The following is a 27,651-nucleotide window of genomic DNA, read 5'->3' on the forward strand; positions in this document are numbered from 1 at the left end:
TCACATATAAAATTTTCCTCTTGGAAAGGTCATTTTAATAATGCAAAACATTGTGAGAGAGAGGCTTTTGTCTAATTCAAACACTGTTCAGGATGAACTTCATTCTGGCAAGGACACTATCACAGCAGTGAGAATACACATCTCCTGTCAGACACAGCCTTTTTTTTTTCCCTCCTGCAGCACCTGCCATGACAGGGCTGGGCTCTGGCTCCCACACATCCACAGTTGCAAAATGAAAGGTTATTAAATCAGTATTAGCCATTAAGAAAAAGTCACCTCCGTCCTCCAAGAAAGAGTCATGCTACTGGGTGGCAAAGAACACAATGGCACCTCCCATCAGCCATCATTTCATTGGGTTTATTCTAGTTTAACAGATGATTTATCAGATTTGTGCAAGACAGTTACCTCTAGCACAAAGGGAAAGAAAGTAAAATCACAGCAACATATACACACAAAACAAGATACACAAAATAGAGCTGAATTTATATACAGGTTATTAGCAGCTAGACTTAACTTCATTTAGTACATGGCTTTACTCACTACAGTTTTAGGCACAGAGAAGAATTTATCTGCTATGATGAAGGGCCACAATGAATACCTCGTTCCAAGTCCTCCCTGGGCAGAAACTGCTTTCCCTAATGCAGATCTGACTCTCATTTCCCACCAGCTGAGGACACAGCCCTGCACAAAGGAGGAGAGAACATGATCCAGCTAATTCAGCATACAGCAACTTTAGATATTAACTATCTGGGGTATTTTGAAGTAGGGTGACATTACAGAGTTATTGAACTAGACTGAATTTCAATGAAACAGTGTCAGGGTTTTTCCCCCCTCGTTTGCTTAGCAAGGACTCTCAGCTGTAAACAACTCCAGAGGAGCTGGCAGCAATGATTAGATGTGGAGATTGCTTCATACACACTTCACATTCCTAATGAAGAATTTGCTTCACCAGGATATAAAAGCACAAAGGCCATGAAACATTTAAATTTACTTATCAGGTTATGTTAATAAATTATGATGCATCATCCACATGTCAGCCTGCAGTGCAGCACATGCTTGGGTGTATTTTCTGTGCTCCCAGTGTTTTTGATTTGGGACTGCAGACTCAGGGCCAGGCAGAACAAGCATGTGCTTTACCTGCAGCACACAAGCAGCCTTTTTTGGCTTCAGCAGCACCTCTCACGTTGGATTATGCATGCCCAAGTGCTCTGCCAGCCCAGGAACGGCCACATATTTTAATTACTGATTGCTTATGTATAGCAAGCCTGTCACAATGAGCAACATGATCACTTACCCAGTGAAAACGCTGAAAAGAGGAACTACATAACAGAACCAGCCAGATACCGTAGCAACACAATAAAAAATTTAAGCAGCAAGCAGATAATTAAAACAAAACAAAAAAAAAAATCAAAAAACAAAACAAAACAAAAAAAAACAAACAACCAAAAAAACCCCCTTAACTTATGAGGCAGGTTGAGAATGACACAAAGGTTTTTTCCTTCACGACAGCTTTGTTTACAGGTACAGCTCAGCAAGTTTGAAATACTTTATCACAAGAACTACAAACTTGTTTATCACAGTTATGCTCCTCGCCAAAGGGTGTGTCAGTTTCTGCTGCAGCCACCCCTCCTTCTCCAAGGTTTATTGCTCAGCTGCTCTGGAGAAGGAGTGCCTTGGTCGAGGCTTCAGAAAGTGCAGAGAGTTAAGTCAGTTCTTCCCTTTAGAAAAAAAATCCAAAACACTGAGAAATCAAATGTGAAGGAATAACAACAAAAAATGGAGAGTTTGGCATTTGATTTTTAAGTGGCTATTCTTGATGTTTTCAGGTAATACAAAAAGGGAAGGAGTTTCAATATGGAAGGGCAGCTTTGCCGTATTAAAAAAACCCCAAAAACATAATAACACAGAAAATATATTTTGGGACCATCTTTACCAGCTTGTGTATTGAACAAAGGCAAAATACCATCAACTTGGACCATTCAGGAAAGGTGTGCAGCTCTCCTGAAACTCCACATAGCCTGCAAGAATTTTGGCTGTAATTTCTGTTATGCATTGGCAGGGCAAAATCAAATAAGGCTGTGAGCAGAGGATTATCAGGGCTGTCAAACTACAGGAAGACCAAATGACAGTTTTAGAAGTAACAGAATTTGTGTGGTACAGCTACTGCTCAATCAGTAGCAGCTCCTTCCCAGGAACCCCAACATGAAAGAGAAGACTTTTAACATACAGGTGCTGCTTTTGGTACAGAGTTAAGTTGTTCCTATGGCTTCTCTGCTGTTGGATCCTCCCTGGGACAGAGCAGCTGGGGTCACAGATTGTCAGGAGACTCTTTGGCTGTCAGTGCATGTCCTTGAGGCTCTCCAGGCGCCTTTCCCTGGGCACGTGGGTGACTCAGGTGTGACAGGAGCAGGTGCTGGGAGGGGAGGGCAGCTCCAGGGGCAGCAGCAGCAGCAGAGTGAGGCAGTCACCCAGCACAGCTTGGGCTGCTCTGCCCAGGAGAAGGTTGGGGCAGAAACCATCCTGGGCACGGTTCTGAGTCAAGGGGAGAGGGAGGGAGCAGAAGACTCCACTACTGGCAGGGCAAGAAGCCAAGCCAGATAACACAGACAACAAAAAGTCACGGGAGGGTGTCACACACTGTCAGAAATTTCAGCTGTGACATTATCTCGAGCTCCCATGGACAGACAGACAGACATGTGGGCAGGACAGATGGAACTCTTTGTTTTGGCTTCAAGAAGAGCAAAAGCAAGATTTGCTGTTCAGTTTGCTATGTACAACAATACTGCACTGTACACTTCATTAACGAGACGCTGCCTGCTACAGTCCAGCATTAATTAAATAAAATTCCTCTCAGTCACAAAGAGCAACAGATGAGTTTCTCTGTAGGAAGGAGAGCCAAACCCCACTGCTGCTCATGGCCCTGCGTGGTGCCAGTCCTTCTGGGATAAACACAAGTGGCCATTCCACAGTGTCCAATACCTTCCTGGCTTGCCTGAAGCTGAGAACTTTCCCTTTTTTCTTCCAATCCACTTGATCCCAATCCTGCTGGGAGTGTTCCAGCACAAAGCCATGCTATGACTTTCCCCCTGCTGCCACAACATTGCCATCCGTGTTAGGCAGTCTCTTTCAGCAGTCCCAGTTTCCTGAGTGCCTCTCTCCTGGCTTCTTCAGTGGAGCCACGGCCGGAAAACTTCACCGTTATCCCTTGGGATCGAAACCCTGGAGGTCTGGGCAGAGAACCCGACCTCCTCCTCATGTCCAGGCTTACACCAGCTTGTTTATAATCACTGCAACTTTTTTCTGTGCTCTGCTGTGGGCTGCTGACTTTGTTAGTGGCAAGAGCCACCTCTGGTCTGATTGTTACAGTTTTGCCCATAGGAAGGAAAGGGCTGGGCTCGCTTTTTAACATCTCATTGATGTTTTGGTATCCATTGGTAACAGCCTCTGGCTGCTTGGGCTGCACATCAGGCTGCTGAGTGCTGGGGGCATGGTCCACTTGGTCCTGAGCTGGCTTTCCCTTGACTAGGCCGAGTTTTGTCAGGGCTTCGTAGCGAGTTTGCTCAGAGGAGAGATCCCGTAGGGAAGAACTTCTGTTCCGTGACAAGAAATCGCTTTTGTGCAGCCTCTCCTCCAGTTCAGCTGCCGGAAGAGCTCCCCCATTGATGTTGGCCAGCACCTGAGCCCGCCGCTCCTGCACGTTCACCGCCGCTTTGGAAATGGTCTCGCTGAACTCCCTGCCGCTGACATTTGTTATGTTGATGTTGCTTGGGAAGCGGTGCAGCTTGGGGGCGGGGGCAGGAGGGTGCTTGGCCGCTGGCCAATGTTCACCGTTGGCCACCGGGGCTTTCCTCCTGTCGGGATTCCCTGCGCCTGGGAAGCGCGCCCGGCTCTCCCCCTGCTGCTGCTCCGACATCTGCTGGGCCACGATGAGAGGAGTGGGCACAGAGCGGAGCAGCTTCGGGTGCTGCACTGGAGCAGGGGGTGGAGGAGGAAGAGGAAGGCTCTCGGACACCGCTGGGGGTGGTGCAGGGGGGTGTGGAGGAAGGTCAGCAGGTACAGCCGGCTGAGGGCTCTGGGCTCTCCCAGGCGCATCCAACACTAAAAGGCAAAGCAGCAGAGATGTCGTTAACTCTTCACATAGAGCAGAATGCAAGCTAAAATGCTTCTTTTAGCATTTCTCCCCCTCCCTACTTTTCTAACTCAATCTCAGCCCACTGAGCCAGAAGAAACTCTAAGAGAAATCCCAGCAATGGCATCTCTTAGGCAATGCCATAGCTCAAATCACCACGTTTACAATATGTCACTATCCCAGCCCTCTCTCTGCCTTTCACTCACAGTCTGTGTTGCTTCACTGTGCTTCAATGGCTGCTCTTTCTCAAGAGTTCTGCAGTTCTTATTTTTTATTAAAACAGCCAGGAGAGGACAAATTATGTCCCACTGATAGATTCATTGTCCAAACACAGAGAGAACACACACTAGGGGTGACAGAAACAACGTGCCATATGCTACCTTGTCACAAACTCACTGATAGGATCGTATGCCTTTCAGTGCCACACAGAGTAACACTGAAAACAATCTGCTATCTTAAAACTCCTGGGAAAAATCTTAAAAAGTCTTGGGGAAGAGCAGAGCATGTGCAGGTTGGTGAATACAGTCTGCCTTGTTGCAATGATTATGCACAACAGTGACAACTCAGTCCCAGGCAGAGGATTGAGACAGCAACCCAACAACTTCACCAGATGCATGACCCCCATCAGGGAAAAGGAAAAATTATAAAAAAAAAGTTAAGTTGCAGCAAGAATTTCAAAAACCCCAAGGCAAATTAAAATCACAGTCTTTAGAGCTCCTTATGAGTAACAAATTTATTTTGAGGTAGTAAGGAAAGTACAGAATTTCTTAAACACTTTGAACAGAGAACTGGAATAGGTCAGGGCTGGATCAAAGGGAAAACCCACACTCACAAGAAACCCAATTACCTGGTTCTGTGTCTCTGCTGGAAGGGCCCTCATGGTCACTGCCCTCAGGTGTTGACTGCACCAAGTCAATGATATCTTCAGTCTCTGAATGACTGGACACATTTTCCTCTGTGGACCTTGGGGACTGACAGTGGATGCCACTGTCACGCAGGGCCATCTCCTCCAAGTCATCTTCTAAGGCATCTATGGTTTCCTCAAAGAACATGAGAACATCCTGCTCTTCATGAGTTAAGTATTTCAAACTTTCATCATCCTATGGGGAACAAAGAAAACAAACAAAGATTGACACCTTCCCAAAGAGACATTTAGACATTACAATGCTAGAGGAAAAAAAAAAAATTAAAAACCAAACCAGCAGCAATTGCCATTACATCCTTTAGTTCAGCAAAGAAATCTTCATTTGAGTTGTACAGAGCAAATTATTAAAAGATCGTAAAAGTCATAAGAGCTACTAAAAAAATAAAAAGTCAATATAAAAATCCCTACACACACCTGTGCCTTTGCAGGGGTTAGGATGGCTTCTTCTGATTTCCAAACTGGGGCAAACTGTGTTCTGTGTCACATTCAGGGACTTGGGGAACAACATGAGAGGGAAAGGTGCACTCAGGACAGCCCCAGAAATGGGGGTTTCTGATTCCCTTTTTGCTCAATCCCAAAGGGTGACTTAACTTCTAGAAGCAATGCTGGAGCTGAGAAATGTCTCTGCCACTACAAACTATAAATTATCCAGAGGTACATGAGAGATTACAAACAGGTAGCAGTAAGGAGGGAGAGGACTTCTAAAGATTTTCCCTTTGAGTTACAGAAAGGAAAACCCAAGAACAAATATGAAGACCTGTCCCTAGCAGTACTGTGCCTTGGGCTATTTTCTTCAGCAGGAAATAATCCTGTAGACCACAGAAGTGATAAATAATCACATGGATTATCCAGTCTTCATTTTCTCTGAGTCACTGCTATTAATTAACTTGATCACCACATTATCACTCTGTGAGGCTGGGCAGCAATGCTCTCTTTTCCCTCCACCCTGGGAAACACTCACTTTTCCAGAAGCTTGGAGATGACAAAGAATGATTAAGAAAGGCACTGCATTAAGACAATGGATACAGGAAAGACATTTCCCAAGAGCCCTGTGTAAGCTCTGGAATGCAAGTATATATTGTTGAAAATCAAGTGAGGTTTTCCCTTTTCTGGACTGAATTTCTCCCCTGCCAAGCACATACTGGAAACTTTGCTGTCAGTAACTCAGCAAGAAGTGCCAAGGACACCTCACTGCACGTGCAGACAGGGTAAAAAGGCTCCTTCTCAGTGGAGGGCTGGCAGAATTGAGGTAAATACATAAAGGCATGCAGTACAAATATTCAAGAGGTAGCACGTTCTTGCTAGGGCAGCACAACTTGCTTCAAACTCACCGTGCCTGTTCAGATCATCTTACATTAGATTAGACTAAAAAAACCTGTGTGCAGCTCTACCTGTTAACTCCTTGCACAAAGCTTTTATCCCCATTCTCAGCACTAAAAATAAGAATGACACAGCTCTGTACCAAAATAATGCCTATAGATTAAGAAATACAATGTGCTGCATTGTACCCAGTGGCAGTTGATCTCCAAGCACTCAGAATGTTACAGATGAGAAAATAAATGGTTTGAGGCTCTTAGCCTGTGTGGCCAATGGTACATTTGGTGGGAGGGAAAGATGTACAGAGGTGTGGTTATTTCTAATTTAGTCTTAATATCCACAGTGCACTGTCAGAGTAAGTAAATTATTCCATCTTGCAGCAAAACTGCTACAAAAGCTAAAATTTGGATGCCATTTGCCAGTGCTGGTTTAAAAGATGAACTTCAAAGGCTGACGTAGTTCTCAGCTCGCACCCACCACATGGCAGGTTTCAAAGGCCAAGCAAAGTTTTACAGCTGCACTTGAAAAGCAAGAGACAGACAAGCCTTCCCTTTTTGGTTTTTTTTTTAGGTTTTTTTGTGTGTGTGGTTTTTTTTTCCTTAATGGATGTTGCAATCTCCTTCCTTCCCCACCCAAATACTCACAGGGCTGCTATGTCTAGCAGGCGAGAGAATGACAGGAAAGGAGCCCTGGCTGGGCAGCCCTGAGCTGGAGCTGAGCAGGACTCCAGGAGCCTTTGTTGAGGGTGAGCTCATTGCAAGAGCCAGACTTACAAGGCAAAGGAAAAGAAGAGGGAGTTGTGTTTGAGAAGTTCATAGAGGCAACAAATCCAGAGTGTGGTACAGGAATTAGTGTGTGCACCTAAAAGAACTGCTCCCACATTAGTTTAATTTGTTTCATCAAGAGCTGAGCAAAGAATAAAGCAAGGAAGCAAAGACTTCCCAATGCACTTCCTTGCATCCTTTTCTGTGCTGCAAGGCTGAACATTTTTCCATGACAGGTAAGACTTGCAGGAGAGTTTTGCCTGATTTAACCATCTCTCATGGATCCTGCTGTGTCCCTTTAGGTAAAGGATCTAAATTGAGTAACCATCCCTTTGCAAACACATTTGTAATAAATAGCATACCAAGATGTGAAAGGCCAATTTCATCTCTGTTAGCACTTCAATCTGTTTCCCCATGCAGTCTCCCTTCAAGATGACCAATGTCACATTTCATCAGAAAAAACAAAACAAAACAACAACACCAAAGCCAACAGCTCTGGAGAACAGGCAGTGTTAGGTGAGGGCACTGCACTGGCATCCAGTCTGGATAGAAACTCCCTCAGGCCAGATGTGTTTCAGTTTGCTAGCCAAGGAAACAATCCCATTTTAGACACAAAATCACAGTGGAAAAAACAAACCTACTCAGGCTGGTCAAACCAAAGGAGCTCAGAGATGTAAAGCAAGCAGTGACTTGCTTTATTCCCACCTGTATTACATGTACTATAGCAAAGCCTCCTGAAAGATGGGAGGAATTTTGGTAACTTAAAGGTGCCAGTTTTAACTAAGGCTACCCAGTCTATTTGCAATTTTCCATATATTCCAAGTACTGGAACAGTTAATATTCTTTCCAGGCTGGTTTTCCAGGCCTCCTTTTTTTCTTAATGAAGCTGTGCTTTTTAATAGATGAAAAGTCTTTTCAGCTACTTGAGTTATTCACCTCATAGTTTCCATCTACTCCCTACTCTTGATACACAAACACATCTCCCTAAACTAAATCTCACATACACCTACCACTATAAACTTTAAACCTACTGTCAAAAGACAGCCTGAATTTGAAACTTGAATATTGTGCTTCAGCTTAAAATTACATTAAATTAGGAGGATTAAAAGGATTGCTCAGACAGAAGAAATTTGGGATGAAAACAGCTGAAATAGCTGAGTATGCTCAGCTGGCATTAATATTTTAGATCTCTCTGCAGCCAAACATTTTCTGCTTATGCCAAACAGGAAAGAGTCTGTTAAAACACTGTTTGTTATAAAAGAGGAAAAATAAAGAAATAAGAGAAAGAAAAGAGGAATAGAATCTATTTCATAGAAAAGATTAATTTATTCCTTTCCTAGCTAACTTAATATCCAGAGACTCACAATTTTTCATACACATCTGAAGAAATCCTGAACATCACATCCAGATCTAAAATCCTAAGACCAGCACAGCTTTGACAGAAACAGAAAACCACAGGAAATCCCAAGACATTTGCAGTGCTTAAAAAAAATCTTCTAAAACCTGCTAAGGAACCACACTTCAATTACCAAAATACCAGGAGAATGGCAGATTCAACTGATTTATCAATCACTTGACAGCACTGAAGAATTAATAGGTACAATTCCATGAGAAGGAAGGGACTGGGTGCTTCTCAAAAGAACCATGAAGGGAGCAAACTATTCTAAGGTGCAGTACAAAGGACTTGCAGCACCACTTGGGCCACAGTCTGCGAGTAACAAGGCAGTTCTGCTTGTCAGAAGGGGTGAAAAGGAAAGCCCTGCGTGCAGGGGTTGTACCAGAACACACAAAAAAGCTTTAGCACAGAAGAAGTCAAGCACCTCTGACTGGATTTACAGGAAAGGGAATTGGAATGGATTGTAGTGCTGTTACTGCAGCTGGAAGCATGTGAGTTACAGCTGAGAACATGAGCTACTAGACAGAATCACACCAAAATCCCATTTAGCTCAGCAGCCTCCAGCAGCTATGAGCACACAGGAGGTTGTGGGAGGTGTTGCTGTATATTTTATGGGTATATTTTTCCTTCCCCCAAATCCTTCCAGTTTCCAGCAACACATGGCTTAAAGATTTCCCAGATGCACTGGCATCTGTGTATTTAATAGCCCTTAATGAGCTTTTCTAGCATGAATTTGTCTTATTGTTTGAGCCATGGAAATGACTGGCATGCACAGCATTCTGTGGCAGGGAGTTCCAGAGTGCAATTGTGTGCTGTGTCAAAAAGTGCTTCCTCTACAACCCACTATCTGATGGTTTTGATAATACCATTCCATTTGGTGAAGAAGACTATAATATTGAGTGTTGTTTTCTTCAGTTTATGAGGATAATTGTACTGTGTGCTTCATGAGAGGCAGCAAAGCATATAATCAATAGGTCCTAAGTGAGGAAACAAATTATCCACAAGTACTTAAAAGATAAATTAGATGAGCTAAAGTCATAAACTGACTAAATTACTGCTAACCTACTTTTAAAGAAAGCAAGCTGAATATCTACTTAAACTCTGAAGACATCCCTTTGATAAACAAAATTAGCCTGATCAGCCTATAGAAATTAAAGGAGAAAAGAAGTTGTTAGAACAACATTGAAAAAAATGGGGAGACACTTCAGGCAAAAGCCACTAAATTTTTATAAAAACATCAATAATTTCACACCAAGCTCATTTCTCAAGAGAGCGTTCTTGACCTGACCAATAGGTGCAAGCACAAGATGTCACATCCCTTGATTTGAAACCTTTATGACACAGCCCCCAACAATGAACCCACAGATGAACAAAAAAATGATGCTGAGATGAAGTTACTGCAAGGTACCTGGGCAATCTGTGAGTTTGTCAGTTTAAGTGCCACAAAGAGGGAAAAAAATCTGCTGTTGAGGGATGCAGATCTCATTCTGGGACATATTAACCAGGGTGATGACATGACAGCACATCCTCATTCGGAACACAGAGTCCAGACTCAGTTGCTGAACTTTGGAAAGGATGCAGCCAAGCTGGACAGAGTCCAGAACAAAGCACGGAGGGCTGTGAGCTTAACTGCACAGGAAGGCTCAAATAATGGAGCATGTTACATGAAAACAGGGGAGAATGAATGGGGGTGGGCAGATGCAGCCCTGTGTCCCTGAGGGTATTTTAAGATATAAAAAGTTGACCACCCATATAATTGCAACAAATCTTCTCTACATTCACTGAAGGTGAGACAAGTAGAAGTTAACTTTCACATGACAGAAACTTTAATGCAAGTATTCAGTGAAAAGTAGTGGAATATACAAAGAAAACACTCTGGAAGCCTAGGAATGTCTATCAGCAAGGTTTAAAAAGCAGATTTGCCCACCTCCTACAATAATCTCTAGCTACCAGATCCTGCTTTGAAGCACAATGATAAACTTTGTGTACAGAGCCCAAAATGCCTTCAGGATCTGCATTCTCACTGGCATATTTTACAGCAAGATCATTCCTTGCTAGGAGTCAGGCTCTTATTTTCCCAAGGCACACTGCTTCCAGCTCACACTAACACCAGCTTTAAGTGGCTGAAACACAGCATAGCTCCCTCCACACCCTGTCAGGAATGGCTTCCACCTGCCCCAAGGCAGCTGTAGCCATACAAAGCAAACAGTCAAAAATTCTTCTCATTTTTTGTGTATTGTTATTTGGCAAAGCCCTTGGACACGGTGAAAGGTCTTGCAGTACAGTAAAGCCTGTGGAGTATCAGTGTCAAGGGGGAAAAAAACCAATTATACAACAGGAGTCTTTCTCAGGACATTCCCTTCAATGTACCTGAAGTGCAGCTCAGCATGACAACACTCACTGAAATTGTGAGGAAAAAAGGTGGTAGTGGGCTAACAGATATGATCTGTCCTTTTCCAGAACCCCTAAATCCACACTGGATTCCCAATGGATTCTCTTCAGGGAGGTTGAGGCAAAGAGATACCAACATGGTGCACCAGAATGCCAGGTCTGTTGCATCTGAATTATCTGTACTGATCCAAAAAGGATAAAGATCATAACAACAAATTTTTAGGCTACAAGAGACACCATAACTACAAAACAACCAGGTCACCCCTGAGTTAAATGGCTGAGGGTGTGAAACAAAACACTGAGCCAGCTCAGACTACTCACAGCATAGCTGCTCCTCATGTCTATGTTCAGAATGTCACCTGTACTACACAAGGGATCCAGGGGTGACAAACCATCTCCAGTGACTGGCTATGAAGTCTTGCTAGAGTCAGAGAGGAAGCTTGTTTGAAGAAATAACAATCAGAACAAGCAAAATCTCTTCAGAGTCATGGCCTCTCCCAGTTTAAGCCATTTGATTAGTGATCAAATGAAATAGTCACTTGAACAAATTCTGGAGGTCACCACTGCCCCAAAAAGAGTGGAGATGAACTGTGGCATTAACCAAGGATCTGTCTGATCCAAAGCCAAAAAAACAAAATATAAAACACAGTGTGATCCACCAAGAATAACAAGAACTCACTATCCCTCAAAGCCACCACTCAGTAAAACATGCTCAGATACAGAAGGTAAAGTACTGAAGTTGTAGCAACAGATCTGAGGCACTGACACAGCTTAGTGCACATTATTAGTGCAGTTCAAATTAGCACAGCTCACTTCAGGTACAAGCAGCACCTCTGCCATGGCTCTCACAGGTAGCACAGCTGTCCTAGCACATCATTCACACTTAGAAACCAAAGCAGTTACTCATGGCTGAGAACAGACACCCAGTCCCATTACCAGAGACAAGCACTGAGAGAAGGATTGGCTTTAAGAAGCTGGTCTGTGCCTATTCAGTCAATGCAACAAGGCAAATTGCTTCCAAAAAACCCCAAGACCTAGTTTTAGCTTTGAATTAAGTGTTCCTAAATTGCTGCAACTGTATTTCATGGCAAGTTAATTCTTATACACGTGTCTGGCAGTGTCATTACAGACTGGGTTTTGGAAGCTAGAATGGCCAAGCACAGTGTTTTTGTTTGCCCTCACCCTTGGGTAAGTGCAACTGATTCCATGCATTGGGAGAACACTTCTCTCAAGCAGATGTGTGGATACCTTTTTTTAACAAAGAAGCCAAAATATGTGTGCAAATTAGGCCTCATATATAACAGCTTTTATGGCTACTAATGTTCATGTGAGATGAAGATATCAAGGCATACATTTCTCCCATCTCAACTCAACCTGCTGTGACAGATTTGGCAGAGTAAGTCCAGACCCAAACATCTGTAATTGCTATGGAAATACTCATGAAATCAAGGCAGCATTTTGCTTTCCATTTAAAAAAATTAATTTGGCTTAGAGGCCTGCAGTTGTCAAAGATAACTGGAAGCATCAGTATATAGGTAAGAGAAGCTGAGAAACCTGGCAAAATTAAACTGAAGAGACAACAGCTGACTGGGAGGGATCCCACATACAGAATTTTAAGACCTTTTCAGCACATGACAATTGATGTCCATCTCCTGGTCATGCCTAAACTGACAACCAGTTCCCAGCAAACAGTGCCAGCACAGACACACAGGATGCAGGACCAGCCAGGAGTCAGCCAAACCAGCTGTGAGCAGTCAGCAAAGGCTAAAGCCAGTCCAAGTGTTTGTCCCCATTATCACATCCCTGGGCTTGTTTGAATTCCACAGATGCAATACAAAGGTTATATTTAGTAACCATTGCAGTCTGACACTGAGAAGCTTAAGAGCCTGGTTTTTCACAACCAAGTAGGAAGAAACCTGCAGCACTATGGGCCTGTCATAAGAAGCACTGGCACACTTCTTTCCTTTGCAATGCCATTACAAAAACCCAAAATATCAAAACCAACCCTGACCTTTCTTGCCGTGTCTCTAGGAGAACAGGCCCAGGAAAGTGATGAATGAAGAGGCAGTTAGGTCTTTAGTTGCTCGTGTTTCAGGGTTTAGTGAAGGTCCAGTGTGCCTGAAAATATTTCCCCACTTTTCTCAGAACTGGCATAATAGAAATTCTTTGTCTACACAAAGTTGTCTACCCCTTTCTTCTCACTAGGCCATCAAAGCTGCTGCATCATCTGAACTTTTATAACAAAACTACTGAAGCAAGAGGATAATTTCTCCAGAAGCATGTTCCAGCAATTAGGCAGAATTTCCTTCATGTTCAGTTTAACACAGACCAATTCTCAAATTCAGAAACTGAAATTATGCCTGCATTGAAGAGGTCATATTGTCCAGCCTGTTACTCCACACATGCCAGTTGCCAGCCTTATTGGACATGCCACCTGCTACACTGCTGGAAGAAAAATCATAAAGGGGATCTGTGGCATCCCAATCAAATTTGTGGGTGCACAATTCACTGTCTTCATGCACAAACTGAAGGCAAATGAAAGGCTCTGTGAACTGCTGATTCCCAGGTCTGATGGGAATTGCCTAAGCCTACAGCTAACTTTTACTCCATCTATAAATTACTGCATTACAGAGTAGGAAGGGATTCCAAATCTAGCTGATGCATCATCCCATGGGTTATCACATGGCAGGATCTAGGATCTTGGACTAAGGGAATTGATGTCATTTTCTGACACAGCAGACCTGGAATGAGACTGTACAGACTGATTTATACATGGCTTTCTTATTCAATACTGATTTTTTCAAATGTCTAGTTTCATGCCTGCTAAGAATAAAACCCTAGGAAATATGATTGACTATTACCTGTTAAGCTGGAAACTAGTGGTAGAGCAATAAGCAAAATTAACTTGCAATTCTGTGTAAAATTAAGTTGTAATTCTCTAGCAAAGTATTACTTCCACTGTAATTCTCTAAAATTCAACCAGCTTTTATAAAACAAACAACATACACTAACTTTGAGGCCAAATTGTGTACTTCTCCTATCCTGACCCTTCACAACTTTTTTCTAGAACAGATCAGAAACAGGTAAGGAACTAAATTTCATCACACTTGTTTTGTGTTTTAACTAGCAACACAAGCTGAAGGATACAGTGTCATACTAACAGTAAGTATTTTCAGTAGAAACAACAAAAAAAGGACCTGCATTTGAATTGCCTCCAGGTGCCAGAAAGCTCACAAAGTAGCACAAAACCATGAGTGTGTCTGAGGTATACAGATAAATACAGGTTTTGCCACTTTTTCACAGAAAACTACCATGTTAAAAGAAAATTATCTGGGAGGGCAAAGGGAAGGAGACAAAAAGCCTAATTCAGGCAAGACAGATATTCAAATTTCCAAGCAAGTGTGTTTACCAGTGTGCTCTTCCCTCAATTAAAAATGGATGTTTTTCAAATGGTTGGGATGATAAAAAAAATATTGAAGGAGCCATACCTGCACTTTCTAGGCTTAGCCTGTCAGTACACAGTGTACTGTTGAGTTCCCTCCTGATTCACCCTGCTAATTGGGAAGAATGCAGAAGTGCATCCTACTCCCTCAGTTACTCACTCACAATTGAAATGGCCACACACTCATACTCACTAAGCTTTGTTTATGGTGACATATTTGTTACTCATCTAATTAAGGTGGAATAAGATGAGACCTTTATTCAGGAGTGTCAACAAAGAGATTAAGCAAAGGCAGTGTGTAGAACCACCACTATCCTTAAGTTTCTTTATGAGCTGTTTAAGAAAGCAAGGGCAGAGCAGCCCTTACTGCCATTCCTGGTTCTCTGGGAGGAAGGGCTGGAGAGAAGCACTCAGAGACAATCAGACCAGAATAACAAGCTGTTGTACCAAAGCTGAGGAGTTATTTCTGGCCTTTGAGTTTAACAACCGAGACAACACCAGCAACCACTTAGGATTAGAAATGGCAGAAATCAATCTTAATAACACAAAAATGGTGTGATGTGGGACAGAGCTATTAATGTAATCTGTATCACTAAGCACAAGGCTCATTAAACACTTACCAAGGTAAGATTCCTGCACCTAGCTTGGCTGCCATGGTTCTCCACAGTGCCAGCCCTTTCCATGCTCCCATGAGTGTGCTCTGGAGAGGTTTCAGATGCCATTTCAGGAGGATCCACCAGGAGATTCCTAGGCATCACACCTTCTTGACCTATGGATCCCGACACAGCACAGATGCCATGGGTGTGTTACGTGGGGCTGCTCGCTTTATTCATGTCTGAAAACAGAGAACAATGTGGCATGGGGTTAAATCTGCTGCTTTAAACACCTGAAAAGGAATGGAAAATAAATGGTAAAAAAAATCCCACACAAGTTAATGAAGGGCATATCTTTATGTCCTGAAACATGTCTACTGCTTTATGGGCCTCTTTTAAAACACTGGTTTTGATCAAAAAGATGACTAAAATTCAACATAGAAAGGTTCTGTACCCCATCTCTTGTGCTTCCAAACCAGATGTCTATGGACAGTTGGAAGCAAGGATCCTGCATATATCCTTGTCCTACAAATTCAGTTTGTGTTTTCCATTATGGCACATCATTAACAGTAATAAAATCCCACTGACTGAGATACCAACTGGCACAGCTCAAGTACTTTTATCTTTATTTGGTTTTAAACAAGAATTCTATTTATGGGATCACATGAGGACAACAGAACTCCATTCATTTCCTAACACTGCTGCAGTGAACTCGTGCTACTGAAGCAGCTCTATGCCACCTGCTTCTGGTGAAAGATCCATGAGCAGAACTTGGTGCCATTTTTGCATCAACGCATTACAAATTGTGTTTTAAAGCTTCAAGAGCTTTTATTTCACTCAGCCATGAAGAAACAGTACTTGTACATTTGGAAGACACTTACTGAAACAGACATATGCACCAGCACTCACTAGAGGAAAACTCCCCAGTTTTTTAAGCTTTCCCAATGCCCAGTTCTGCAAAACCTCTGAATTGTCATCATCTCCCAAAACACTCTGGCAGAAGTTTTTCTTTGATTCTCAAGGACACAAACACAAAAGTCATCTTAGTGCACCAACAGCATGAGCAGGGGTAGGCACAACATAGAACCTAGCTCATTTCTTGCTGCAATACATTAAAGCACCCTTTGCAATGAGAAATTGCCTTGCTTGCTAACAGTCCATCCTTGCCTGCCTGTGAGCCACGGCCAGCAGTGACACATCCCTCAGAACAGCTGGCTCTGAGGTGCCAAATGCAGCCAGCTGGGAAATGGACACCACTCCCCTGACACTGCACAAATTAAATGAGATGCTCCTGCTTCCCAAGTGCTTCTCCCTTTATTATGGCACAGGAGGCGACACGAGAAGCAAAGTCAAGCCTGCATTTCCAATTCAATCGGATTACTTCTCCTTGCTCCCCACAGCTGTGGGCTGAGGGCTGAGAAACCAGAGCCTTCTGGTAAGCTGATTAGTGTTTCATAGCAGTGAGATAACATCTGCCAACAGCGAGCAACAATTCCATCCCGCTGATCCCTCCCCCCAGGAGAGGCGATGACATTACCAGAGGTGCCTCCCCTGTGCCGCAGCACCAGCGTGTCCTGTGGGAGAGCTCCCGCACAATGCAGCCAGGCTGCAGCCCAGCCAGGCTTGGAAGCACAGCCACAATCCACAGCACTGGGCTGCCACAACAAAGAAAACATCTCATAGCCCTTCTTATGAGCATCAGTTCTAATGATCAAATTTAGCTTTACTTCTACACAAAAAGAACGTTCTTCCTTTTTTTCTATTAAGAACTTTAGCTATCAATGACACAATGCATCCTCAGGATAATGGGCTTTAAGTGGTGCCCAGAGATGCTCATGGTCCTGGTTCTCAAACCCTCAGGACAGGCGGGCACAGGAGCACTGAGGCAGCTGCTGCACAAAGCTAAACAGGAAAACAGCAGCAGCCCAAGCATGGAACAGCAGCAGCTCCATCTACCACACACCCCGTGGTGCTGAAAAGCCACACACAAGCACATCCACACAAGAAAATATATGGAATTTTTGGAAGCCAACATTATCAGTGAAAATCTTGACTCCTCTGAAATCCTACACTTCAACAAATATATATTAATTTTTAGAAGGCAGGTCTATCAGAGCATCTTGACACCGCTGAAATTACCAGGAAATTCCCACTGACTTCAGATTCCATCCTGTGATTGTCAAGGTGACGTTCAGATGGAAAAGAGAGACCAGCAAGAGGTGAGTACTTCTACTGACATCCAACATATGGCAAATGTTATTTCTCTTCAGCAATTTTAAGTTGCAGCATCAAGTTTTTTTATCCAGGTGTCCCCAACATAAACTGAACATGCCATGTTTGTTCAGTCCCTCAGAAATGCTATAGACAACTGTGAGATTTCTAGAACTACACTCAAAACTATGAACATTTTATGGACTGTATTATGAGAGGTCACTGCTGCAGATTACAATAGATATCACAAATAAAACCCACATTTAAAGACTAACCAGGAGAAGACATTAATTGATGTTACCATGAAACAAATCAAGAGGCCCAGATTTTGAGGGAGGAGTATTTAAGAGTATTTTCCTGCTTTCTCCAACAGAAATACCTCAGTTTAACCAGGACTAAGTTCATGGTAGGCTATCTGCATTCAGGACAGCAGGAACACCCAGATTCAGCAGCAACAAACATTAAAGCCACGAATTATAAATAACAACAAATACTTCTGCTCCCAGCAAGCTCCCATTACTCATTCTGGAGCTGCAGTTCAGAGGTTTCACAAAGCTCCTGAACAATGACTAAAGGCTCTGAGTGCAACTGGTTCAGAGAGCCACCCACACAAGAGCCAGCATCAAACACTACAGCACTGGCCCTGCTTTTGTGTTAGAAGCTGTGGCTTCTTTGGGACTTTTACTCATTTCAGAAAAGCTTGAGAGCTGTGCAATGCTCTGTGAGCCTGCAGAAAAAGTGTGGGGGAAGATTTTTTTCCCCTTCTACCTTTTACATCACCTTTACCACATCAAAGGTGCATGTCAATAAAATCATAATCCACTCATATACATTATTTCCTCTCCCCTTTGCTGTGTTCTTTATGCTTTGAGAAACTCCTACACCTCTGTACAGTGTCTAGAGCAGCCAGGGCTGATGTGAGGCTGCCCAGCACTGCTGCAATACACACAGCATGTTTTACAGACAAATTCCTCTCCTAACCATGCTTAACACTAAAGTCCCTTCACCCTCTGTATGTCATCTCTATTAAGGGAAAGACTTTATAAGTTTAAGATAGAAATAGTCAAGGTTCTAGTGAATTTCCAGACCCCCGTGTTTCAGTAGGATTGCCAAGGGAACAAGCAGGGTTCAAAATTAAGGTAAGCTTGCTTGTTCAGAGAGAAGGAACAGCAGGACAACAGGCAGCTGTTCCTCCTGACCTTCAGAGATGCATTAAATATGAAAGTTGCTCACAATGGGATTTGTAGTTCAGTCACTGTAGCTGGGTATTTTTTAGCTTGGCTTAAGAGATGTGTGCCTGTACCATTAGGGATTAATAATAAAAAAATATCAGATCTTGACACAGGAGCACAGAAGTGTGACAGGAACTGTACTATTTGGAGAGAGGATCCCAGATATTAAACCAGAAATGCATTTAGGGCAGATGTGATTCTATCATCTGAAGTGATCACTTCTTGGTTACACTAGAGATAGCTTTCATGAGATATTTAAAACAATACAAGTCACATACCATACGTGTTTTTCAGAGAGTAGAAGGAGGAAATTGAAAGAGTCTGAAGTTAGCACAGAATTTCACCTCCAAAGATTTAATTTTGCTTTGACAGAGGTAAATAATTCAGAGAGAATGTATTAAGTTCCCATCAAAGATAAGGTGTGGTCTGTCCTTTCAAAAAGGATATTTTTACAGTTTTGCTGACTAAGGTTACTTCTTCACTGAAGCTCAATGTTAGCATTTACAAGGGACTGTTTCTATAGTAGCAGGAGATTGAAAGAATTTTTTATTAACAATCCTGTTTGAAGACTAGCTTAATAGGCAAAAAGATCAATCCCACAAAAGTGCAAGACATTTAAATGCTAAAAATCAACTGCTACATAAGCCAGGAGCCAAGAGTCAGCAGACAGCACCAGGCCATTAACTGCACAATATACTTAAGGTGAGTTGACAATTTTTAGAAAATTATCATGCATTTTTAAAAGGGCACAAGATCAGCCTGTCCCTTTCACTATACATACAGTTTCTAGAACACTCTCTGCATGAAACATTTCTGAAGATAGATTTCTAAGCCTCGTTGCACTCTGAGCATCACACAGACTTTTGCTTTGTTCTTAACCAACTCTTTCTCAGTGACTCAACTGAAACAGAAGTGGCCAGTGAACTTCAAGGCTGGTTTAATCTGTCAGCTGCGCACAGACACAGCAATGCACACACTGTCAGTCACCTTGCACTCCATGGTGCTGGTTGAGTTGGGAGAGTTAAGCATCTGGGAAAAAATATCTGGAAACACTCTGTGGTCATTAGAAGTGTTACCATGGGATGGGTTTTATAAAAATGATGGTGCACGAGCAAACTGGAGACTTTTATCAGCCTCAGTTGGCAGCAGAGCAGTAAAACAAGGCAAAGGAGAGCAGGGATTCATTCAGATTCCTGCATGCTGTGCTCAGGAGACCACAGGGCTGCCCAAAACAGGTCAGGTATTTGTGTCTAATACCCTCCTGGATTTTGCCTTGTGTTAAGTGCTCCTGCAACATACCTGTGAACCAGCTGTACAACACCAGAGCTGAACAAAAGCAGCTGGCACATGACATGTCTTCACTGACCACTGCTGCTCCAAACTCCCCCAAACCAACTGATGGTTACTTCTGGTGGACACATTTCCTCCTTCTGAACAGGGCTACCAGCAAGTGAATTCTTCTCACCTCCTTCAGGATGTGAAATACTGAGTTAATCCTTGAGCTTTAGGGGTAACCCCACTCTTGTGGTATACAGTAAGAGTGAAGCTTTCTGGTAAAAGAATAGATAAGAATAGACTAAGTAACAGCACAGCCTACAGAGGCCAAACCTCACAGGCAAGTTGACTCATTCCAGGAGCACACAGGATAAACTGATGAGGTTTTGCTGAACACATAAAAATCCCACAGAATCAGACAGTAAATTTATAAGCTGTTCTTATAGAAAGAAACAAAACAAAACAGAAGTAAACCAAAACTGGCCAACATGGGTAAATTCTGACTTTTCTTCTCCATTTCATAAGTGTAGAAGCTTGTGATAACACTGAGTATGATTCAGAGTCTTGATCTGCTCATGAAAAATCCCATGGGTTGGAAACAGTTATGGCTATTTAACATCCAGTAACCCAGAAACATTCCTGCCCTTGTTTAGAGGGGGACTGTCACTACAGTATGCCCAAATAAAAATCCTGACCATTAATGGAAAAAGAACAAAAAAAAAAATAATACACACATGAAGAATCCATGACAGTAAGGTCTACTAAATGAGAGACAGGCAACAGCATTTTTATAGACACTTCCTTGGACATCAATATTGATTTGCAGAACAGGTGACAAGTGGGACTGAACAATATTTAGCCAAGTGTGAACTCAGGGGGCTCTCATGGCAGCCCATGACAGATGTGCAACTACATCAAAGTAATTAGAGTGACAAAAACCATGCAGGTCTCCCAGAATTCAATGTTTGCAACCCCAATATTTTGTTTTAAACTTTCTGGTTTCTGTGGCACACTGGTGACAGTTCAAACTTTCCTTTACAGGCTGGGGAGCTACAGAATCCGTTAGTTTTGGAGCTAAGAACAAAGATTCTCTCAGTCCTCTAAATCTGGAAGTTGGAGCCTCCAGAAACACACTGAATGTCATTCATACAACTCGCAGCAGAATTTGTGAGAGCTGCCAACAGTGAAATACCTAATCCTGTGTACATACATTTTTGAAAGAACTAGATGGGCAAGGCATCAATTCAGTAAAACTGAAATCTGTCTGACTTCACTAGGACATTCCATCACACACTTAAATGGTTCCGTGAATTGGATCTCAAATTAAATGTAGCAACCACTTAAAAAGAAAGAAAACAATCACAAACCAACATTTTCATCACCCAAGTAATAATTCATTTACTACACTGAATTCTCCAAATCATGCTTTGCTCAGAAACAATACCTAAGGTCACACCTTTGACCACGTTAATCCAAGCCTGATGATACCAGAAAATGAGGAATCCATACTGTGCTTCATTCTTAACTGGTCTTTCTAGGGTTCTTTTCACTCTTTGGAGACCCTGTGGCTCAGGGACTTTGTTACATCCAACCAAGGCAGCACAAGAGCACAGCTCAGCACTACCTCATACTGCTCCCTGCAGTGTTTGGGAAATGCTCCTCCTTCCAAGGCGGTGGGATACCAGGGCAGGATTTGATGATGCACATTGGTCCACCCTCAAGATGGGAAAAGAAGTGCCCACACATCTTTGCCTTTTCCCTTGCAAATAAACTCTGTTCCCAGTTCACTACATCAGCAACAGCATCAGCTGAACCTTGTTGCCCAAAATGAAGGCCAGTAGCAAAGGCTCCTACACAACATTGTGGATTAAACCAGCAAAGATCCCTGAAGTGCTCCCATTTCCCACTCATTTTCAGTGACAGCATCGCTTCCTGCCCCAACTCAAAACAAAACTCCAGCTAGTGACAAGCAGTTACCTTTCTGTAGATTAAGATCTTAGCTAAGGGCAGTGCTAAGGCTCTCACTGGGACTCTCCAGGTGAGATTTGATGGCCAGCAGCTGCTCAGTGGGAGGACTTCATGTGATACCAGAGCTGCCTCTCCAGTCCTGCATGGGGCTTTAAACACATCCAGGGGATGGCTGAGCTCTGCTCTGACTTCAATTTGCCTCATGCAAATTTCAACAAGGAAAGAGTCCCATTCTTTTCAAGTTACTCTTTTTAAATCTCCCCTGTTAACATCAGGGTGGTGCTATCTGTGACAGCCAACGCTTTGGAACCATGAAGTGTACATAAACAATTTCAGGCACAGACGCCTCTGTAATTAGTCGACTTCTGTCTTGTTACAGGTGCAGCATTGCTGGGGGTTAGGGTTTCATTATGTAACTGCTGCTACACTCATGGCAATGGTGAGCCAAATCCTGTTTTACACAGCATTTAAGGATAGCAAGACAATTTTCAGCCCCAGTTCAGCTGTGTCACAGTCTCACAAGTAGATTTCATGCTGCTCTCCTCTGTTTCTTTTCGTGACTGCTGTGCTGGTGTGGGGAAGAAAGCAGAGGACGTCTGAAGCACAAAGCATGGGTGTTTACTTTAAAAATTAACTAATTTTGGACATTTCATTCCTATGTAAGTACATAAAGGTCTGCCTGCCCAAGGTAAACAAAGCTGAAAACAGCACTGGTAATGAAGAACAGTACAGTCTTGGCCCTGGACTTTACTTGGTACAGGGATCATCCATACACACCCAATTGAAAAGAATATATTTAAGCAGTAAGTTATACTGGAAATTAAAATCACTTGCTTTTATTTTTTAATTAAAAAAAAAAAAAAGGAGGAGGGAGGATTTGGTAACAGTAACAGCCTGTCTGGCTGGCTTTGAAAGCCACATTCATATACTCATTTATTTTCATGCTCCAGTATTTCAGAAGGTCAGTCAGCCTGTGACTTGTCAACTGCTCAGGAGTAGAGTTGCTCCAGTTACTATATCCAACCAGCAATCTGTCAGCCAGCATTCTTGGTTAACATTTCTCTCAGAGGCATGCAGTGAAAAAGCAGCTATAACTAACAGGAGGAGAGGAGTTTTACTACTGACAAAACAGAGATGCAATATAGAAATCTCCCTGCTCCTTCCTAATGCCAGGCATTACTTGCACTTCTCGTCATAAAACTTCATTCTACTCATTCACTCTCTATAGTAAAACCCGCAAACAAATCCTTGATAAGAAAGGCACTGCTGGGAAAATCTATTCAATTTCTGAGAAATAAGTAATATCTTCATTTCTTAGAGACTCAAGCAAGCAACAATTTTTTTACCCTTTTATTGTTTAAACATCAGCTCCCCCCCCTTATACAACCATAATTCCTGTAAAGGAAGGAGAAAAGCCAAATCATAACGTGTTAAAGTAGTGCCTGTACAAGGAAGGCTATCTACAATGCTGCACTAATCAAGGATCTGTATCAAAGTCTTAAAATAATACCTTTTTATTAGCATAAGCCAGAAATTGCAAAAGCTTTTAAAGCTAAGACTTATGCTTTAGGGTTTAGAAAGAAGTCTTTCATAAAAAGGGAGGGGAAAGGAAGTTGCTGTTACATTTCTGGTACTTGCTACAGCTTAAAATCCTTGGAAGATATTTGGAAAATTTCGGAAGAGGCTGTCTTATTTCTTTCCTATTTCATCTGCATGCTTGTTACCACAGGAATCTCATCTCTTGCTACACCCATGCACAGGACCAAGCACAAGAGAGCTCCACTTCCAGCAACCTCCTCTCGCTGCCACACTAAAAACAAAAACTATTCAGGAAACATGCCCTTGAGATCCTGGATTACTGAAAATCCCAGGAGTGTTTTTAAGGCTGTGCTTTCTTTTTACACGCACTAAACCTCACCCGAACCACCTCAGATTAAGATCTTAAGAAGCACCAGCCTTCTCATGCTTACCAGCTCCTGATGGAAAAGGCACCTGACAGGAGGAAGGGGAAAAAGTATCCTGAACTGGAATCTGCCACTGTCTGCACAAACAGCTTTTCCAGTGGAAACCCTAAATTGCAGACACTCGGAAAGCAAACAGGAGGCACAAGGCAGCTGTTCCTCATCACCCTCAGTCAGGCAGGAACAGCACACGTCAAAGTTTTACAGGTATGAAACCTTTACTTAAACATATTTCCTTAAAGTTGCCGATAAGCAGAAGCAAATTTGACGTCATGCTAGGGAAGAACAAGAAATCCACAGAGGTAAAAAATTTTTAAGAGCTCGGTAGTGGGAAGCCTAGCCTCACACACGGCAGGGCAGCAGTTCGCTGATAGTTTTTCTCTTCCCCACCTATCTACCAAAACCAACCCAAGCCCAAAGCTCTCTGCGGGGCTGTGCCGGTCCCTGTACCCGGTCCCGCCCGCCGCCCAGAGCCCGCGCAGCGCACGGAGCACCGGCCGCCGCTGCTCTTGGAACAGGAGGGAAGAATAATTAAAAATCCATTAGTGAGTAATAAGAGCAACGCCGAACCCTTGCCGTGGCGGGCTGGCAGGGACGGGCAGCTCCGCGGCCTCTCCCCGCAGCGAGACCGAGCGGGGGACAGGCGGAGCGGAGCGGGGCGAGCTCGCCCCCTCACGCCAGCGACCCGAGAGCCGGCGGGGACGAGAGCGGGGGAGCGAAGACCCCTCAGCCGAGGGCCCGCGCAGGGCCAGGGGAGACCCCCAAGAAAGGGCAGCACTCACCGGCTTTGGGTCCGCACCTCTCCCTGCCGAGGGCGGAACGAGCCCCGGTGGAGGACAGGCAGGTGGTCGGAGCAGCGCCACGGGCTCCGCCGAGCTACCGCCCCGAACTCATGCGCACTGCGCCGGCCGCCACCCACGGCGGGCGGATAAAGCGGCCGGGCGGTGGCTCAGCCCGGCCCGGCTCCGCCTCGCCCGGGCGGGACCGCCGCCTTTGTCCCGGCGCTCGGGGCAGGGCGTGAGGGAGGGAAGGGAGCGGAGCCTGCCCTGCCGAAAGGCGGCTGCGGTGTGGCCGGGGCTGAGGGGCTGCGCTGTCCCTGGAGCGGAGCCCAGTGTGTTGGAGCTGCGAAGTTCGTCAAGGGTCTGGAGGATCTCAGTTGCGAGGAAAGAGGGAGATGGGCCTGATCAGCCTCGGGAAGAAGTGACTGAGATGGGACCTCATCAATGTCTATTAGTATCTAAAGGGAGGGTGTCAGAGGATGGATCCGGCTCTGCTCGGTAGTGCCACCCAGTAAGACAAGAGGCAAAGGGCACAAATTGATGCCCAGCAGTTCCACCTGAACATGAGGAAGAATTTCTGTCCTGGGCAGTGACCGAGCACTGGAGCAGATTGCCCAGAGAGGGTGTGGAGTCTCCCTCACTGGAGATGTTCCAGAAGTGTCTGGACAAAATCCTGTGCTTCATCCCTTCTGACCTGACTGATTCTGTGTCCTTCCACTGTGTGGGGGCCATGGGTCCCCACAGCCCCCCTGTGAGGGCAGAGAGCCATGGCAGGCACAGTGAGAGAGGGAACAGTGACATCTTTGGCTGCCTCAGAGAACCCTGAGGTGAAACCTGCCCCGATCATGCCCAGGGAAGCTGTGGATGCCCTATCCCTGGAAGTGTTCAAGGACAGGCTGTTGTGGATGTCCTATCCCTGGAAGTGTTCAAGGACAGGCTGGATTGAGCTTTGGGCAACCTGGTCTAGTTGAAGGTGTCCCTGCCTGTTGCAGGGAGTTGGAACTGGATGATCTTCAAGGTTTCCTTCCAACCTGTTCTATGATTCTGTGAGGCATAAATTGGGTTGGATCTGGTGTATGAGGGGCTTGTCCCTCCACTAAACTACTGGGAAATGGTGAAGGTAAAAGAGAAAATCACTGTCACAACTGCCTGAGTCTGCCTCCTCAGTGGGGAAAAGGTTTACATGCCTTGTTAATCTATGCCACCCATATACTTAAGAGCTCAATAACAAATATTGCCTATTTGTATTCTTATTTATTACTAATATATTGTCACAGTCATAGGTGTTTATCAGGTGATTGTGTCCTCTCCCTTCTTCATTGTGCAAGGCTATGGCAGCCAGCAAATTACCAGTTTGACTTATATTACACCGTAAAAATTTCAAGCTGCTTTCAGAAATCATTATTTTTCACCCATGCTGTGGTGGCTGGAATATTCCTAACGCAAGAAGTACCTCAAAGTGTGGAAGATGGAAAGGTTTCAAAAAGATGTGGCCCTACCCAAACAAATGGAGTTACAGAACAGGGAATGGGATGCTGTACAATGTGGGTCAGTGAGGGCTGACAAGTAAGACCATTCCCAGTCTGTAACTTCTTTTTCCAAGTGTTCTCCAAAGCTACAGGAGCAGTGTCCAGGAGGAAATCAAATGATTAAGACTTTAGTTATGTAATTTCTGGTTATGTTAAAGCTGATGTCTAATCTAAGATTTTTGGTCATTCTACAGCCAAGAGAGAGAGAGACTTTCTACCAGTTGAAGAGAGGCTGGATAAATCACATTGTGAGCAAACCTGTCTCCAGTGGTGAAGCCTGACCAGAGTCCTGTCTGTTTCTCTTGACTGGGGGCCCAGTTTAGAGCTTGCTGATGTTAGGCTAAATGAATCCCATGTTTCTCTTTTATTCTTGGCTGTGGCAACAGCTTGGTACAGGATCATCTGCCTGTCCTGTGTAACAACTGTTACACAAGAGCACAGGAGAGGAAAGCTCCTTGTTTCAGCAAGGAGCAAAGTGGGAGTGGTGTCCACTGCATACAGCATGGGCTCCCCAGCTAAGGAGAGCTTCTTTGTTCTGGGAACGTTTAATTCAAGAACAGACTTAAAGGCAAGCATGTACTTTACAGATTTCCAGTGTGGGAACATCAATACACCGAGGGAGAGTTCTTTGATAATGTTAGATAACTTCAATGTATTGTTTTTGCCATGTATTATATGCTACTTCAACCTTCCTGAGCTGAAGTTCACCTTACTAAGTAGGACATCATTCTGAGGAAGATTTTACAGTTACAGAGCTTTATCAGCTCCACAGTGTTATTTTCTTTATTTTTTGATTTACTGTCATCACCTTGTAATATCAGGTGTAGTCTCACATTAAAAATGTACCCTGTCAACATTTTTCTACCCCAGGTGAGTCCAAAAGAGTTTTTTGTCCTTTTGATCATCATTTGTATGTTTTTTTCCCTCTTTCCTCGTTCTTCAGCATTACTGATTACTAGTCCTGGCACTGAGTTTATTCTAGGAGACCAGCTGTGTGTTGACACATTCTGTCCTGAAGGTGGGGAAATTTATGGAGCACAGTTCCAAGTACACAGCCCATTACTGTGTATTATAGAGAACTTCCCTCCTCTGCCCGGTGAAAACTCGTTATACCAGTTCAAAAATATGTCAGGTATGCATCTCCTTCCTCCCGCATTAATCATTAATTAACATGTGATACTGACATTTCTGGTTGCTACTTAATGTAGCAAACCAGAATTTTATGTGCGTTTCTAATTTCTTCTATCACGCTGCAGCCTCAGTGGAGGGTGACACATGCAGCTGTCAGTGTCACTACACTGGTAATGCTGCCCAAAACAGAGCCACAAGAACAAGCCCATGCTCATAAAACTCCTCTTGCCAATCTGACTCCTTTGCCTCGTGTTACAGGCCAAAATTTGGGTTTCTTCTCACAGAATGTGCTTATTGTATTTGCAAATAGCTGAGAGCAGACACACTGAACTAAGCAACTGTGATCAAAGAGGATCTTATTCACCTGGTTTGGACTTTTTTCACAGTTTTCATTTTGGGTCTGTCTTTTCTTTTTCTCTGTATGTGTCTTGGATTTGATAAGAATTGATAGAATGGAGCAGTCAGAAAGAAAACATAGACTGATGGGAAGTTATGTGTTTTTTACTTGAATTTCAGTAGGCTTAGAAAGCCCCATGGTTAAAGTTCAGAGCCTCTTGTGTGAGGCAGTGTATGTAAAGTAAAAGAACAGGCAACAGATAGACAAAATA

At 43.7% G+C, this 27,651-nt stretch overlaps 1 protein-coding gene across 2 annotated transcripts; it reads right to left on the reverse strand.

Annotated features, from left to right (window-relative positions):
- Positions 1–256: 256 nt before the first annotated feature.
- PROSER2 (proline and serine rich 2) lies at positions 257–24,521 on the reverse strand. Of its 2 annotated transcripts, XM_058804919.1 has the most exons (4): positions 24,387–24,521; positions 14,985–15,199; positions 4,977–5,229; positions 259–4,098 (listed from the first exon to the last, which is right to left on the reverse strand). In XM_058804919.1, exons 2-4 carry the CDS (start codon positions 15,117–15,119, stop codon positions 3,113–3,115), a joined length of 1,374 nt encoding a protein of 457 aa, XP_058660902.1. In that variant the 5' UTR covers positions 15,120–15,199; positions 24,387–24,521; the 3' UTR covers positions 259–3,112. The 2 variants fall into 2 exon arrangements, with proteins under 2 accessions (XP_058660903.1, XP_058660902.1); XM_058804920.1 differs by lacking the exon at positions 24,387–24,521 and having other exon boundaries at positions 257–4,098; positions 14,985–15,149.
- Positions 24,522–27,651: the final 3,130 nt, after the last annotated feature.

This window comes from Ammospiza caudacuta, chromosome 5, assembly GCF_027887145.1.
Source record: "Ammospiza caudacuta isolate bAmmCau1 chromosome 5, bAmmCau1.pri, whole genome shotgun sequence".
NCBI classification, from domain to species: Eukaryota; Metazoa; Chordata; class Aves; order Passeriformes; family Passerellidae; genus Ammospiza; species Ammospiza caudacuta.

Bases quoted from the DNA above. Each gene is read 5' to 3' on its own strand.
- PROSER2 (XM_058804920.1), bottom strand. From the start codon at position 15,119: ATGCCTAGGAATCTCCTGGTGGATCCTCCTGAAATGGCATCTGAAACC. The intron at 5,230-14,984 runs GTAAGTGTTTAA...TGTTCCCCATAG, and splicing joins GGTGCAGGAATCTTACCTTG to GATGATGAAAGTTTGAAATA. The intron at 4,099-4,976 runs GTAATTGGGTTT...TTTGCCTTTTAG, and splicing joins CAGCAGAGACACAGAACCAG to TGTTGGATGCGCCTGGGAGA.